Here is a 14,157-nt window from a genome sequence, read left to right on the forward strand (position 1 = left end):
ATTTATGAATTTATATTCAATTTGTCAATATGTTATAAAGTGGCGTGTAAGAAATTGTATAGTGGGGAAGAAGAAACATTCAATAATAATTTAACAACATTAATGTCTTCTCCCCTAACACTAAATGGTGATGCATATATTATAACCATGAGGAATATTATTCTCAAAACTAAATAATGAGATTACCCACAAATAATGAGTAATTCTAACACGTTTTATGAGAATTTTGGAGCAAATCATGTCCATGAACGAATCAACAACCAAAACAGCCTCGACCTAGTTGTGGCTTTGGATTGTGGCGATTATTAGCTTCTGATCCTGGGTAATCATGGAGCTCAACATCCATTCTTCTTATCATACTCGTCTCTTCCACATCAATCATTTTCTTCTCGGGCTCCTATCCATTATAAGAAGAGAGAAAATAACTCAACTCAACAACAAGAATATGAGCCATTCTCTTTAGCTTAATTAACCTGGATATATATAGAATCATAAATTGACATACATCAATAAATCATGATGAGTTTGTACATACCAAAATCAGGTTTAACCCATCAGCATTGTATGAACAAGGGGAGAGACAAGATCAGTTGTGCGGCCAGACTTGACTTCCAATTGATCGGTTCTGCTTACTTGTCCCGACCAATTAACAGAAGTAACTTCCTCCGCAACCCGCCCTCGATTCTCCCACTGAAAACTCAAAGAGGGTGAGTACTTAACATTCCTATGTGACAATTCTCTGCTAGAACTATTATTAGTTATAGTCCTATCTTTAGCTTATATATATCATCGCATTGTTTAAAATTTTCAATAGAAAAAAAAACTATTGCAGTGAAGATGGTTCGAACACCTGACCTTCAGATCTTCAACCTGACAATCTCCCAACTGAGCTATCCATGCTTATTTATAAATTTATTAAATTAGTTTTACATATTGTGTGGTACGCCCAAGCCCCACGCCCTAGACCTACGCCCCACGCCCAAGACCTACGCTCCACGCCCAAGCCCCCACGCCCACGCCCACGCCCACGCCCACGCCCACGCCCACGCCCACGCCCACGCCCACGCAACGCCCACGCAACGCCCACGCAACGCCCACGCCCACGCCCACGCCCACGCCCCACGCCTAACCCCCACGCCCCACGCCCAACCCCCACGCCCCACGCCCCACGCCCACGCCCACGCCCACGCCCACGCCCACGCCCACGCCCACGCCCAATGCCCCACGCCCCACGCCCAAGCCCCATTCACGGCCAAACCCACGCAATTCAATTGCCCCACGTGAAAATGTTCACAAGCCAACAAACCAAACATTCAGCTTATTCTAAAACAGTAAAACTAACCTCAGTCTCTGAATGATTGGAACGAGAACGAGAAAGGAGAACTAACCTCAGTCTCTGAATGATTGGAACGAGAACGAGAAAGGAAGAACGTCCGACTGGTGCTTGGCGATCGTCCGGCTGCTCGGCAGGAAGAAAGGGACCGGAAGAAACCAACGGTCGGCGGGCAATGGTCGTCCGTGGGAAAGCCAACGGTCGACGGTGCAAGAAGGAAGCTGAGGAGGTGAAGAGGAACGGTCGGGGGGAAAGCGGGGGAAGAAGAGAAGAAAAGAAAAGAAAAGAAAAAAAGGAAGAAGAAGAAGAAAAAAAAAATGGGAAAAGGTTAGTAAGGGTAAAATGAGAATTTTTTTATAAAAAAGGTTAAAAATCAAAATGGTTTTTTTAGGTTAAATATGGAAAATTGAGTCTTTTCAGGGTCATATTATCAAATTTCCCGAGTTTTCTGTTATGAAAACGGGTTAGAGTAAAAATACTTTTTTTTGGTATTTTTCTCATAACATACAGTAAGTTGAGAAAAAGTGAATTACAGATCTAGGATTTTCTGGTTTCCTTATTCTTCTTGTTCTTTGGCTGATCCAGAGAGAAAGATTGGGGGAGCTTTTGATTGTAGAGTAGTCCAATCATTCTTAGTGTAATCACTTCTTTCATTTGAGAGCAGGACATGTAAGTTTCTACTATTGACATTTGTTTGATTTAGTCAAACTTATCCCTCCTGTGGACGTAGGTCGATTTTGACCGAACCACGTATATTGTATTGTCGTTTATTGCTTTGTGCTATTTCAGTTCTTGGTAAATCTGTTGTTCGTCGTAGACGATTTGGAAACTGATTTGTTACAAATTTGATTTTTAAGAAGATCCATAGTTTTACTGTTGCAAAACCCAACAATAATATAGTTTTCAATAGTGAATTAAATAATCAAACCAGTACGTTTTTTATAATTCAATAAATTAAATCTTATAACTAGTTTTTTAACTCTTTTTATTATATATATATATATTAAAAAATTTACAAACATCTGAATTAACTAAATAACCAAATATTTGAATTAACATTAATCCGTTTGGATTCATCGAGTAATCCCAGAAATTCACGATCTCTGAGTCAGTTCATTTAATAATAATAAAAAGATATATAAAATAATTTAACATAGTAGTTCAGTTGAAATTGAGAATTAATGTTGAAATTAGGGATGACAATGGACAATTCAAAGTGAGAAATGAATATATAATTCCTGTCTCATTTTGTTTCGGAGAATCTTTGCGGACACCGTTTATATCATTGTAAGCATGAAAATTTGACTTACCCTAATTTTCAATTATTATTATTATTTTTAATAATATTAAAATAATATTTTGAATTTTTATATTCAAAATAACTTAGAAGGAATTAAATCATAATTAAGAATTAATTATTGTGATAATTAAATCCTAATTAAGAAAACTATTTAAAATTCCAAAATTAATTTGAGGATAAAATATTGTTTTTATTTTACCCAAAATAAATCAAGGAAGAAGTTAAAAAAATTTAACTGTAATTTAATCATGTTTTATGTTTAATTAATTACTTAAACCAACTAAATAAAATATCCCAAAATTCTCAAAATATTAAAAATAAATAAATTATGATCATAATTTTTAATACAATTCTAGAAATATCTTTTTTTGAAATTTTTGGTTAAGAAACCAATTTAAAAGGAATTAAAAATTGATTTTAATAAACTTTTTAAATAAAAATAAAATATGATAATCCACTCTAACATAAATTATTTTAATCTTTGCAGCAGGATTCTGGACTATCAGATGAGCGCCCAGGCTTCATCCAATAACTCAGACGCTCCCACGCTCCGGATGTAGTAGAGCCACGCGCACGCGCTCACGTCGGATTAACTAACGGGATTCTTAACCCCGTTAGTCTAATCGCTAACGGACCTAACAAAACCCAGCATCCCGTCACTCGAAATGACGTCGTTTGACTCGTCTTCTCCGCTGGAATCACGACCTCGCCGGACTCGCGATCGTCGTCAACGCGATTCTTCTAGAAGCTCTAGCTTCCTCCACAAATCCGTTAATTTTTTTAGCCACGTGATTTTCTCATCGACACCTACATTTCACCCTTATCCTCCAGCCTTATCCTGCCCTAGATAAGGTTGTCAGCTGTTGGATAAGATTTTGAAGATAAGCTCGTCGAAGGTCAAATCCGCCTCAAATTGGATTACTTCAACTGGCCTATCTACACTATAAATACTCTTCATTGTTTTGTGAAGCAAATCATCGAAGAAGAACAACAAATTACACATTGAATCAAACCTTGAAGATTTCCGGCCAAGAACAACTTTTGTCAAAACTTCCTCCGGCGATCCAAGCTTCAATCCAGACTTTTGGATAACCTCAAACACCTCCCATGAGGGTTCTCCAAGTGTTGATATGAATCTAGAAGCCATGTATTTTGTTTTGTAATTGAAAATATGATTTTGTTTTTTTAATTTTCGTACTTTGATCAATTTGATCGTGTTCTTAAGCTTGATTATGTGATTTTTTTTTGTTGAGAATCATTATATATATAATGTATGAACTTTCAGTTAAAAGAGAATCAATCAAATCAAATTAAATCAAAGTTTTGAAAAATTAAGTTTGAAAACTGATTTTTAAAAATCTTTGTGTTATTGGTTTAAATTTGGATTTTTTGATCCAGTTAGTTTCTATACATGTTTGTTGCATGTTAGAATGAATTTCAAACAACTATAATCACGTTTTGATCATGTTTGATCAAATTAAAATTTTGAAAATTGGATATTTGAAATTCGGTGTTCTTGCTTTTAATCCGGATTTTTGGTGCAATTAGTTGTTATACATTTTTGTTGACATGTTAGGATGAATTTCAAGTAACTGTTTCATCACTTTGATCATGTTTGATCAAATCTTATTTTTGAATTTTGATTCAATTTTTAAAAACTGTTTTAATGATATTATGATGTTCTTATTTTTTGTTAAGATTAACTATATTCAACATTTTAAAGCTAATGGAACAAAAATAAGACCTTGAATGACTTAATTTGAAAGATCTCAAAATTTGACCTAGAAATTGTATTTTAAAATTAATCCTTATAAGACCTAAAAATCGTCAAAATCGTGATTTATGTCAAGTGTTCTAAAAATAATTGTGATAAAAATGTATTAATATTTGAATAATGATTAATTTGATTTTGGTGGTATTTTTAGAACAAATAAAAATAGTTCTAAAACAAATTAGTTTCTTAGTTTGAAAAATGAAAACTAATAATATTCACACTACTACATTACAAATGTCAATTAACAGTACATTACAGATGTCAAAAAAATATGAATGAATTTATAAGGTATAATGCTATTATGTAAAATAGTGTTAAGTAGGCGGCAAAATGGATTGACTAATGGAAGTTTGAATCTATGTCCGACCTTTATAATTAGGTCTTTTTTGAAATCTGCGTTTCCATTTCATTTTAGATGTATAACTAAGAATATTCACACTTCATTACAAAAGTCAAATTTAACTCAAAGTTTGAACCCATATAAAATAAAAACAGGAAAATATGAACACTTCATTACAAATGTCAAAAAATGAATTAAGTTATAAGGTATAATGCTATTATGTAAAGTAGTGTTAAGTAGGCGGCACAATTGATTGACTCATGGAAGTTTGAATGTATGTCTGACCTCTTTATAACTAGGTCTTTTTTGAAATCTGCGTTTCCATTTCATTCTAGATGTATAACTAAGAGAATATACACACTTCAATACAAATCATGTCAAATTTAACACAAAGTCTGAACCCATATAAAAAACATGAAAATACTTCCTTTTTTCATTCAACTTTCATTAGTTGCTCTTGCTTAGACATGAATTAACTTAATCCGCCTCCATAATATTTGATTTGAATAGTTTCGGTTGTTAATTATTTTTAGTTTGACTTTTAAGTTGCGTGCACAATACTATATGAAATTGCATTTACTCCACTGGTATCAGTTCGAATACTAAAAACACAAAATAAAATATTATTTGAATTTAATTATATTTAAAATATCATTAATGATTATTGATGATCTTGAATAAATTATTTTGTTTGATAAAAAAACTTAAAAGTATTAAATACAACGGTAAATATACTTTATAAAATAAAATATATGGTATTGTAGTATTTTGTTGATTAAATTTGTTGATGTGAATAATATTTAGTTAGAGATATAAGTGAAAAGTATTCTTCTTTTTTTTTTTTTTTTTCTTTCCAAGTTAATTAATGAGTTTATATTTTAGAAAAATATTAAATTTATTTACAAAATTGATGTGTTAAATTTATTATTTAAATTGTAAAATTATTTCAATATATACCGACTTAAAAAAAATATGTTACATTTATTATTTTTATTATTTTAATCCAAGCCACTCACTCTTGTCTAATGGCTGACTATTGATCTTTAATACCACTATACAAATTATGTTTAAATAAAATCTTTATTATATATATATATATTAAATATTTTAATTTAATTAATTATTTAATTAAAAAATAATTTTAAAATTCTTTTTTTTAATGAGGTTAACATTTTAAATTTATTTATAATATTTATAATATTAAAATTAAGATTAATTTTAAATAATTTTCTTTTTTTATTATCAAGAAATCCCTATCACGATCCCATTAGATATGATTTTTATTACATAAGTCGACCTAGACAATTGAGTCAAATGCAAATTTAAATTTTGTGTCATATAAATTAGTAAATATTTTTTTTTTAATTTTAATAATATAAAATAAGATATAAATAATTAATATATTATAATAAGGAAATATGAGATTTAAAAAGAGATAAAAAAAAGTTATATATATATATAATATTAATCGTAAAAAAAGAAAAAAAAATAAGACTAATAATATAATATATAATTAATAATACTATTACATATTAAAAAATAAGGCCCTATAAAGGTGAAAGGTCCTATGAAACTGCATAGGTTGTCTTACTCAACATTGTCAAGATTATGCATGAGATGTTGTCCAAGCAAGGTAGTCAAAATCTCGAGTTGACTCTTAAAATTTTACGATTTTACGATTTTACATGAGGTTAACGAGTTTGATTTTAAGTAAACTCTTAAATTTGTAAACTCTTACGATTTTAAATTTACGATTTTACGATTTTATAAATAATTTTGATTTTACGATTTTATGTTTAAAAAACAAATTTATAAATAAAAATTAAAAATAAAGTTATTATTTTTTAAATAAATTAATTAATATAATTAATTTTGTAAGTATAATTTTTTTCTTAATTTTATATTTAAATATATAAATTTTTAAATTTGGTTAGGTATAAAATACTTTATTATATATATAAATAATAATAATATATAAGTATTATTTTTTTAAATTAAACTCTTACGATTTTAAAGTTTACGAGTTTACAACTTACTAACGATTTTACGTAAACTCTCGATTTTGACAGTATTGTGCCCGAGTGATCCTTCTATAACCTATAATTTATAATATAATAATATAACAAAGAAGTTATGAAGAAATATTTTTTTAGTTTTATCTGATCCGACTTTGTATTTGTGTCATGAACGGCCATTTTCTTAGATTAACCTAATTTAGAGTTTCAATTATTTATATTTAATACAATTCTTTTGATCTAGAACAATGCCTCCAAACAAACCAATTTAATTTTTTTGCTATAGAGACGGAGAGTAAAGTCCGGTGGCAAGATTGATGAGCAACGATGCATGGAGTAAAGTGAGTTTAGGAAAATTTTATTTAATTTATAATATAACAATAAAATAAATTAGATGACTCACCACTAAAAATTATATAATAATAAAATAACTAGATGATCACCGCTAAGATATATATAATTTATTTTTATTTAAAAAATATTCATACTCTAATCCTAACACTAATAATCGGACCTAATTAGAAAAATTGAAATTCATTCTCTAACCTTTTTTTTTTAATTTTTAGTGCTATATTAAAATTCATTCTCTGTATTATATCGATTTTAGATTGAATTTCATTATTTCACTTGATTTGTATAATTTTTAAGGTTATGTTCTGTATTGTCATTTTATTGGTATGTGTAGTTTTAAGCATTAAAATTTAACATAATCTAGTTTACAAATAATATTATTAAATTATAATAATATTTTAAAATTTAAAATTTAAAATAATTTAAAAATAGATTAAAGATCAAATTAGGGTTAATTTGTGATAATTAATCCTAATTAAGAAAATTAAATAAAAATCAAAAAATAATTTAAAGTTAAAATATTACACTTATTTTACCCAAATTAACCCCGGCCAAAAGAGTTAAAATTATTTAATTATGATTTTAAGCATAAATTATATATAATTTATGTCTTAAAACAATAAAATAAATATCCCAAAATATCCAAAAATAAAAATAATGAACATAATTTTAATTTTAATTATGTTTCCAAAAATATTTTTTTGTGAAAAAAACGTAAGAAAGAGATTAATATTCGATTTCAAATAACTCTTTTAATTAAAATATAGAGACAATTGGGTGTAACATGAGAAATTAAATTAATCTTACCAATACAAAAAGTAATAAATTTTATAAATAAAAATTTAATTATATAATATTAAAATAATAATGTTTATTATTTATTTGAAAAATACAATACATTTAAAACATTTTTTTATTCATTCTCTAAATCTATATTCTTACTAATAAATAAAATATATAATAACATTAACAATACAATAATTAATAAAATTTATAAATAAAATTTTAATTAAAGTATATTAAAATAATAAAGATTTATTATATCTTTTAAATTTCTTCTCTCATTTAATTCTCTAACTAATAAATTAAATATATAATAAATACAATTTTAATTATATTATATTAAAATAATAAATTTTTATTATATATTTTAAAAAATACAAATACATATATTTAAATAATTAATAATATAAAAATTAAATATATATAATTTAAATAAAATATATAATCAACCTTAATGTAAGAATTAATAAATTTTAAAAATAAAAATAAATTTATTTATATTAAAATAATAAGTGTTTAACTTATATTTAAAAAAATACATACATAAAATTACAAAATTATTTCAACAATCATAAGTGGTATAGTGATTAAAGTGTTAACATTCTCATCCAAAAGTAATTATTATATGTAGTTGCGCGAACATTGATAGATGAAGCGAAAGCCATAATGTTGGGTTGATTAATACAAACATTGGTGAGAAAATCTAAAGGTTCGTCATTGGGTGATTCAGAGCCTACAATAATGCTGAAAGGTGTAATCGAATGTGTTAGGACTTCGGATAGAAACATAAGAGTTCAACATATGGTGATTTAAGGCCTAAGATCATGCCTAAATGTGTAATCTAATGTTTAAAAATACACCCTTAAAAACCGCAAAGTTCTTCACCTGCATTTTTAATAAATACTAGATAAATTCATGTATGATCCCAAAAAAAACAAAAAAATCAAAAAAAAATTATAATAATTTTAAAATATGTATTCAATGTTATACTTAATAAATAACAAATAAATTTTAATTAAAATATTTTTATTAATAAATTTATATAATATATTGAAAAAATAGGATAAAAATATAATTATTTTTATTATATATATCATTATTAACTAATTATTTTTATTTAATATTTAACATAAAAATACAATTATTTTTATTATATTTTTTTGGTATGAGTATAAATTTTTTATATAATATATATAGTTATTCAAAATGTGACTTACAAAGTATATATATACATACACACAATTATAAAATTATTTCAACAATTATAAAGTGGTCTAGTGGTTAAAGTGTTAACATTTAATATTTAAGACTAGAGTTTGAATTCCTTTAAAAGTAATTATTATGTGTGGGTGCGCAAACATCGGTAGATGTAGCGGAAACGAGAATGTCGGTTTGAGTAACATAAACATTGGTGAAAAACCTAAGGGTTCGTTCATAGAGGAAATATTGATTTGAATAAAACAAATATTGGTGAGAAAACCTAAAGGTTCGTCCACAGAGGGTGATTTAGGGCATAAGATCATTTCAAATGGGTGTAATTGAATGTTGAGAATGTTGGCGTGAGTAAAATAAACATTGGTGGAAAAACCTAAGGATTTGTCCATGGTGGGTAATTTAGGGCCTAAGATTATACCGAAAGGTGTAATCGAATGTTTAAGAATACATCCTTAAAGACCGCAAAGTTCTTCCACAGAGGGTGAGTCAAAGTCAAAGATCATGGCAAAAGGTGTAGTTGAATGCTTAAGTATGGTGAGAATTTAAAATGATTAAGGTTAATAATGCATCATTAAAAAGATAATTTAGATGATATATATGTGGGCGAGATATTTTAATAATGCATTTTTTTTTTCGAGAAATTCTTTTTAATTTATTTATTATTATAAAAAACAAAATAAGACATTATACACTTGAAATAATATTTTAGAATTGAGGAAAAATTAAAAAAAATATTATTAATTAAAAAGACTGAAATAAAATAAATAAATAAATATTTGTTAAAAATAAAAACAAAGGTTTTTTCAAAAAAAAAAACGTTGTCAAACAAATTAATAAAAATATATAAATTAAAAAAAATAAAAAATATTTAATTAAATACATTAAATTTTAAATTTATTGAAAAATATATTTAAGACTTATTTATTATTAATTATTATTATTTTTTATTTAATTATTTATAAATTAATTTTATTTTATTTTGATAATTTATTATTATAAATAAAAATGAAGACATTGTAAGAACAATTTTTTTAATAGCACATATTTGTTTATTTAATTATTATATTAATTTAATTATATTTTAATATTATTATAATAATGTATTATTATAAAAACACAAATTAATACCATGTATACAACAATTGTATTATCATATATTCTTTTTAATTATATATATATATATATATATTAATTTTAAATATTTTTTATATTTATCTAATTATTTATTATATTAATTTATTTAGTTTTAAATAATTTATTTTATTTAATTTATTTATTTTTTCTATTTTTGATAAATATCCATTCTTACCCAATTTATTTATCAAATAATTAAAATTATTAAAAAATAAAAAATATAAAAAATTAATTGAATTGGTTAAATAATTGCCTAGACTTTTAATTTTTAAATAAGTATATAATAATATAGAATATTAGACCCGAATAGAAATTTATATAATTTGATTGATAATTTAATCTAAAATTTCATGTTTGATGATTTATTTATTTTTTCACCACCTAATGTATATTATGAATTTATATGATTGACCCGCATGTAATATATATTCATTTTATATGTTTTTCAAATTTTATATACTCGATAAATTTAAAAATAAATTTGTATTTAACTTAATTTTTACAAATTAAAATCAATTCAAAGATTTGAATAATATAAATTTTATTTAAAATATTTATATAAAATAATATATTTTTTTATATATTATTGCCCGTGAAAATGAATGGAATTTAGCTAGTTTTATCTTATTGTCTCATTTTAATGCAATTAATATTGTATCTAGACTCATCATGATATTTTATAGTTAAATTCTCTCTAAAAAAGAAAATTGTTTTGTAGAATCTATTTGTGTATAATAGGCTTTTGTGTGAAAACTTTTTTCTAGAAGAAGGTAAATGTAAAAGAAGGTCATTATTCTTGATTTTCATCTTTTTAAAATTTCAAACCATATAAAAGACAATAATAATCAATATTACTAATAGAATTGAAACACATTATCATATACAAAAATCCTCAAAATGGTCCAAATGAAGTTCAACAAAACAAAAGAAAAACTGAAATCCTTCAACAAGAAAGAAATGATATATTGCTCAGTTAAGAAAAACAGACCAACAACAAAAGTTAGCCTTTCCACAAACCAAACTTATTGCATAACATGCACACAACTAAACCCCCAAAATGCAACAAACATGATTTCAGTTAGTTCTTTTGCATCTCAATCACGCTTTGCCAGGCAGGCCTAGCCAATATATCCTTGACCCAAGCATCGACTTTTGGGCGCGACTCGAAAACCTTCTTATAAGTAGGAGTCCCAACCAAGAACTGAAGGGAGGGAAGGTGATAAAGGTCAGCTAAACTGAAGTTGTTTCCACCAAGGTACTTTGATACAGTTAGACGAGCTTCATAGACATCAAGAACAGGTGATAGCTTAGCCTCGTGTTCTTCGACAGCAGCTGGATCGGTTGTCATTCCGAACATTGGCTTGTAAACAATCTCCCATGCCAATTTGGACCCAGCTGGATCGAACTTTTGAGCCTCCACTTCGCACCAAACGGAGATGATGGCATTCTCCTTTGGGTCTTGGCTCACAAGGGGTGTCCCTTGGCTTGCGTATGCTTCTCCAATGTAAGAAGCAATTGCCCTTGATTCTGAAATACCAATAATATTGTATCTTTAACTAACACTCCTTGACATAATATGTAGAGATTTTACATAACAAATGACAATATTGAATGAATAGTTACCAAATAGTGTCAGGTCTCCATCTTGAAGGGCTGGAACTTGGCCGAATGGCTGAGAAGGATAAGACCCATATGTCAAAACTAGAAACAATGAATGGTTAGCTAGAGAAAGAGAGAGAGAGGTGTTAGTGTTACGTTGAGAGAAATGAACGGTTCCTTCTTGTGAGCGCCGGATGCCATGTCTACGGGAACTAATTCGAACTCGAGCTGCTTCTCCTTCACGGCGGCCAGGGCTCGCTGTGTTGCGGAGGATTTCGGACTACCATATACTTTCAACGCCATTTTCTAATGAAAAACGAACGAAAATTTGAAAATTGATTGAAGGAATTTCTGAAGAGAAAGAGAATGCGAATGGAGATGATGAAATTGCATGAAGGTAGCACTCCCAACTTTATACACCAATACCGTACACTGTTTGTTAGTCGGTCAGATAAATTAAATTAATTATTCTTTAAAATATTAGTTCCTACATTAATTTATGTTTATCTTTAAACTTTTTATTATTTTTATAAAATAAATATCACTCAAACTTTAAATTATACAATATAATAATTAGAAAAGTTACAAAAATAAGGTTTCTATTTAAATTATACAATATAATAATTAGAAAAGTTACAAAAATAAGGTTTCTTATGAAGATGAAATTGTTGGTTGTGAAAATTGTGAATGTAATTTTTTTATTATAATACTTTTGACAAATTAATTAAAAAAAGGTACATTAAAATAAATAAATAAATAAATAAATAATTGTTATTTACAAAATCTGACGTTACAAACCATTTTTTAATTAAGCCTTTCAAAATAATACTAATATTATAAAATCTTATCTATTTAGACTTTAATTCAATAAATTTGTATATAATATTATTATAAAAGTAAAAAAAACTTTTATTTTATTTTAAACCACTCGCATTAATCTGATGCATTATATACAAAATATTATTTATTTATACATATTTTAGATAAAATTAATATTATTCAAATTTAATTAATTTAAAATTAGTTTTAATTTGTAAAAATTAAGTTTAATCCAAACTTAATGTTAACATATATTTTATCCCATCGGCACTCACTTAATCCATCATATGCCTCTTTCTCCCTCGACAAACCACACACTGACCTTTAATTTTGTGACTCACATCTTTTCATATGTATCTTTATCCCTCGACAAATTACTCACCAATCTTAGTCGACCTCTCTTTTACTCACACTTCAACAAATTAACAACCAATCATAATTGATCACAGCCTTCTTATCCAATGTCAAACATATCACTAACCCCAATTGACCCTCATTTTGTGACTAACACTTTTTCATACACCTCTTTATCCCATTGGCACCCGACATCCATCTCGTGACCTCGCACTTTCAAATGACCAACCATTAATTCCGACCTCACACTCGACAAACTACCCATCAATCGAACTCAATCTCGTGATCTCACACTTTCAAATGCTCTCCAAACCAACCACTAATTCCGACCTCATATTTTCAAATGCCTCGTATGAGTTATATGACTCATATCCTTTGTTTAATAGTTGTGTCACCTTATATTATAGTCAAGAATGCATTCTTGAAAATCTAAATTTGTATGTTTTGGGATTTGAACTCTAGTCTTAAGCATGTAATATGAACGCTTTAACTGTTAGACAATTTGAGATTGTTGAAATAATTTTATTATTTTGTGTATGTATATATATTTTGTATTTAATATTTATTACCAATTATATAGATATTGATTTTTTTCGATTGAGGATATATATATATATATATATTATTTATATATTATATATATACATATGTGGTAAAGGAAAAAATATTAATTAAGAAAGAGAGATTAGGAGAAAGGAGAAAGAAAATATATGTTTAACGTGAATGATCTTAGTGCGCTTAAATTTTAAGCATCATTATATATATATATATATATATATATATATATAATGATGCTTAATTTAGATATATATGTGATAGTAAATAGATACTTGGGTCATATTGTTGGTTGATTCGACCATAAATTTAAAACGGTTAAAAATAAAATAAAAAATGATATAGGTATGTTTTGAACTTGCAACCTAACAAAATAAGTACAACTCTTTAACCAACTAAACTAATAAGAAAGTTCAATTTTTTAACTAACTAATCTCTCTCTATATATAATGATGCTTAATTTTCAAAGTGTCCGGATTGCCAGGTCGAGAACTGTGGTTAATTTGAATATATATGTGAGAGTAAATGAATATTTGGGTCGGATTGTGGTTTGACCCGCCATAAACTTAAAACGGTTATGTATGT

General features: G+C 26.9%; 1 protein-coding gene across 1 annotated transcript; it reads right to left on the reverse strand.

Moving 5' to 3' along the window:
- Window positions 1–11,074: 11,074 nt before the first annotated feature.
- Window positions 11,075–12,219, reverse strand: LOC124938142 (glutathione S-transferase-like). Its single transcript, XM_047478518.1, has 3 exons — window positions 12,001–12,219; window positions 11,869–11,917; window positions 11,075–11,772 (listed from the first exon to the last, which is right to left on the reverse strand). The coding sequence occupies exons 1-3, from the start codon at window positions 12,145–12,147 to the stop codon at window positions 11,324–11,326; spliced, it is 645 nt and encodes a 214-aa protein (XP_047334474.1). The 5' UTR covers window positions 12,148–12,219; the 3' UTR covers window positions 11,075–11,323.
- Between the last annotated feature and the right edge of the window lie 1,938 nt (window positions 12,220–14,157).

Source organism: Impatiens glandulifera, chromosome 5 (genome assembly GCF_907164915.1).
Source record: "Impatiens glandulifera chromosome 5, dImpGla2.1, whole genome shotgun sequence".
In the NCBI taxonomy this organism is placed as follows: Eukaryota; Viridiplantae; Streptophyta; class Magnoliopsida; order Ericales; family Balsaminaceae; genus Impatiens; species Impatiens glandulifera.

Excerpts from the sequence above, each read along its gene's own strand:
- LOC124938142 (XM_047478518.1), bottom strand. The coding sequence starts at position 12,147 with ATGGCGTTGAAAGTATATGGTAGTCCGAAATCCTCCGCAACACAGCGA. Across the intron at positions 11,918-12,000 it reads AACCGTTCATTTCTCTCAAC|CCATTCGGCCAAGTTCCAGC; the intron begins GTAACACTAACA and ends TATCCTTCTCAG. Across the intron at positions 11,773-11,868 it reads TGGAGACCTGACACTATTTG|AATCAAGGGCAATTGCTTCT; the intron begins GTAACTATTCAT and ends TTGGTATTTCAG.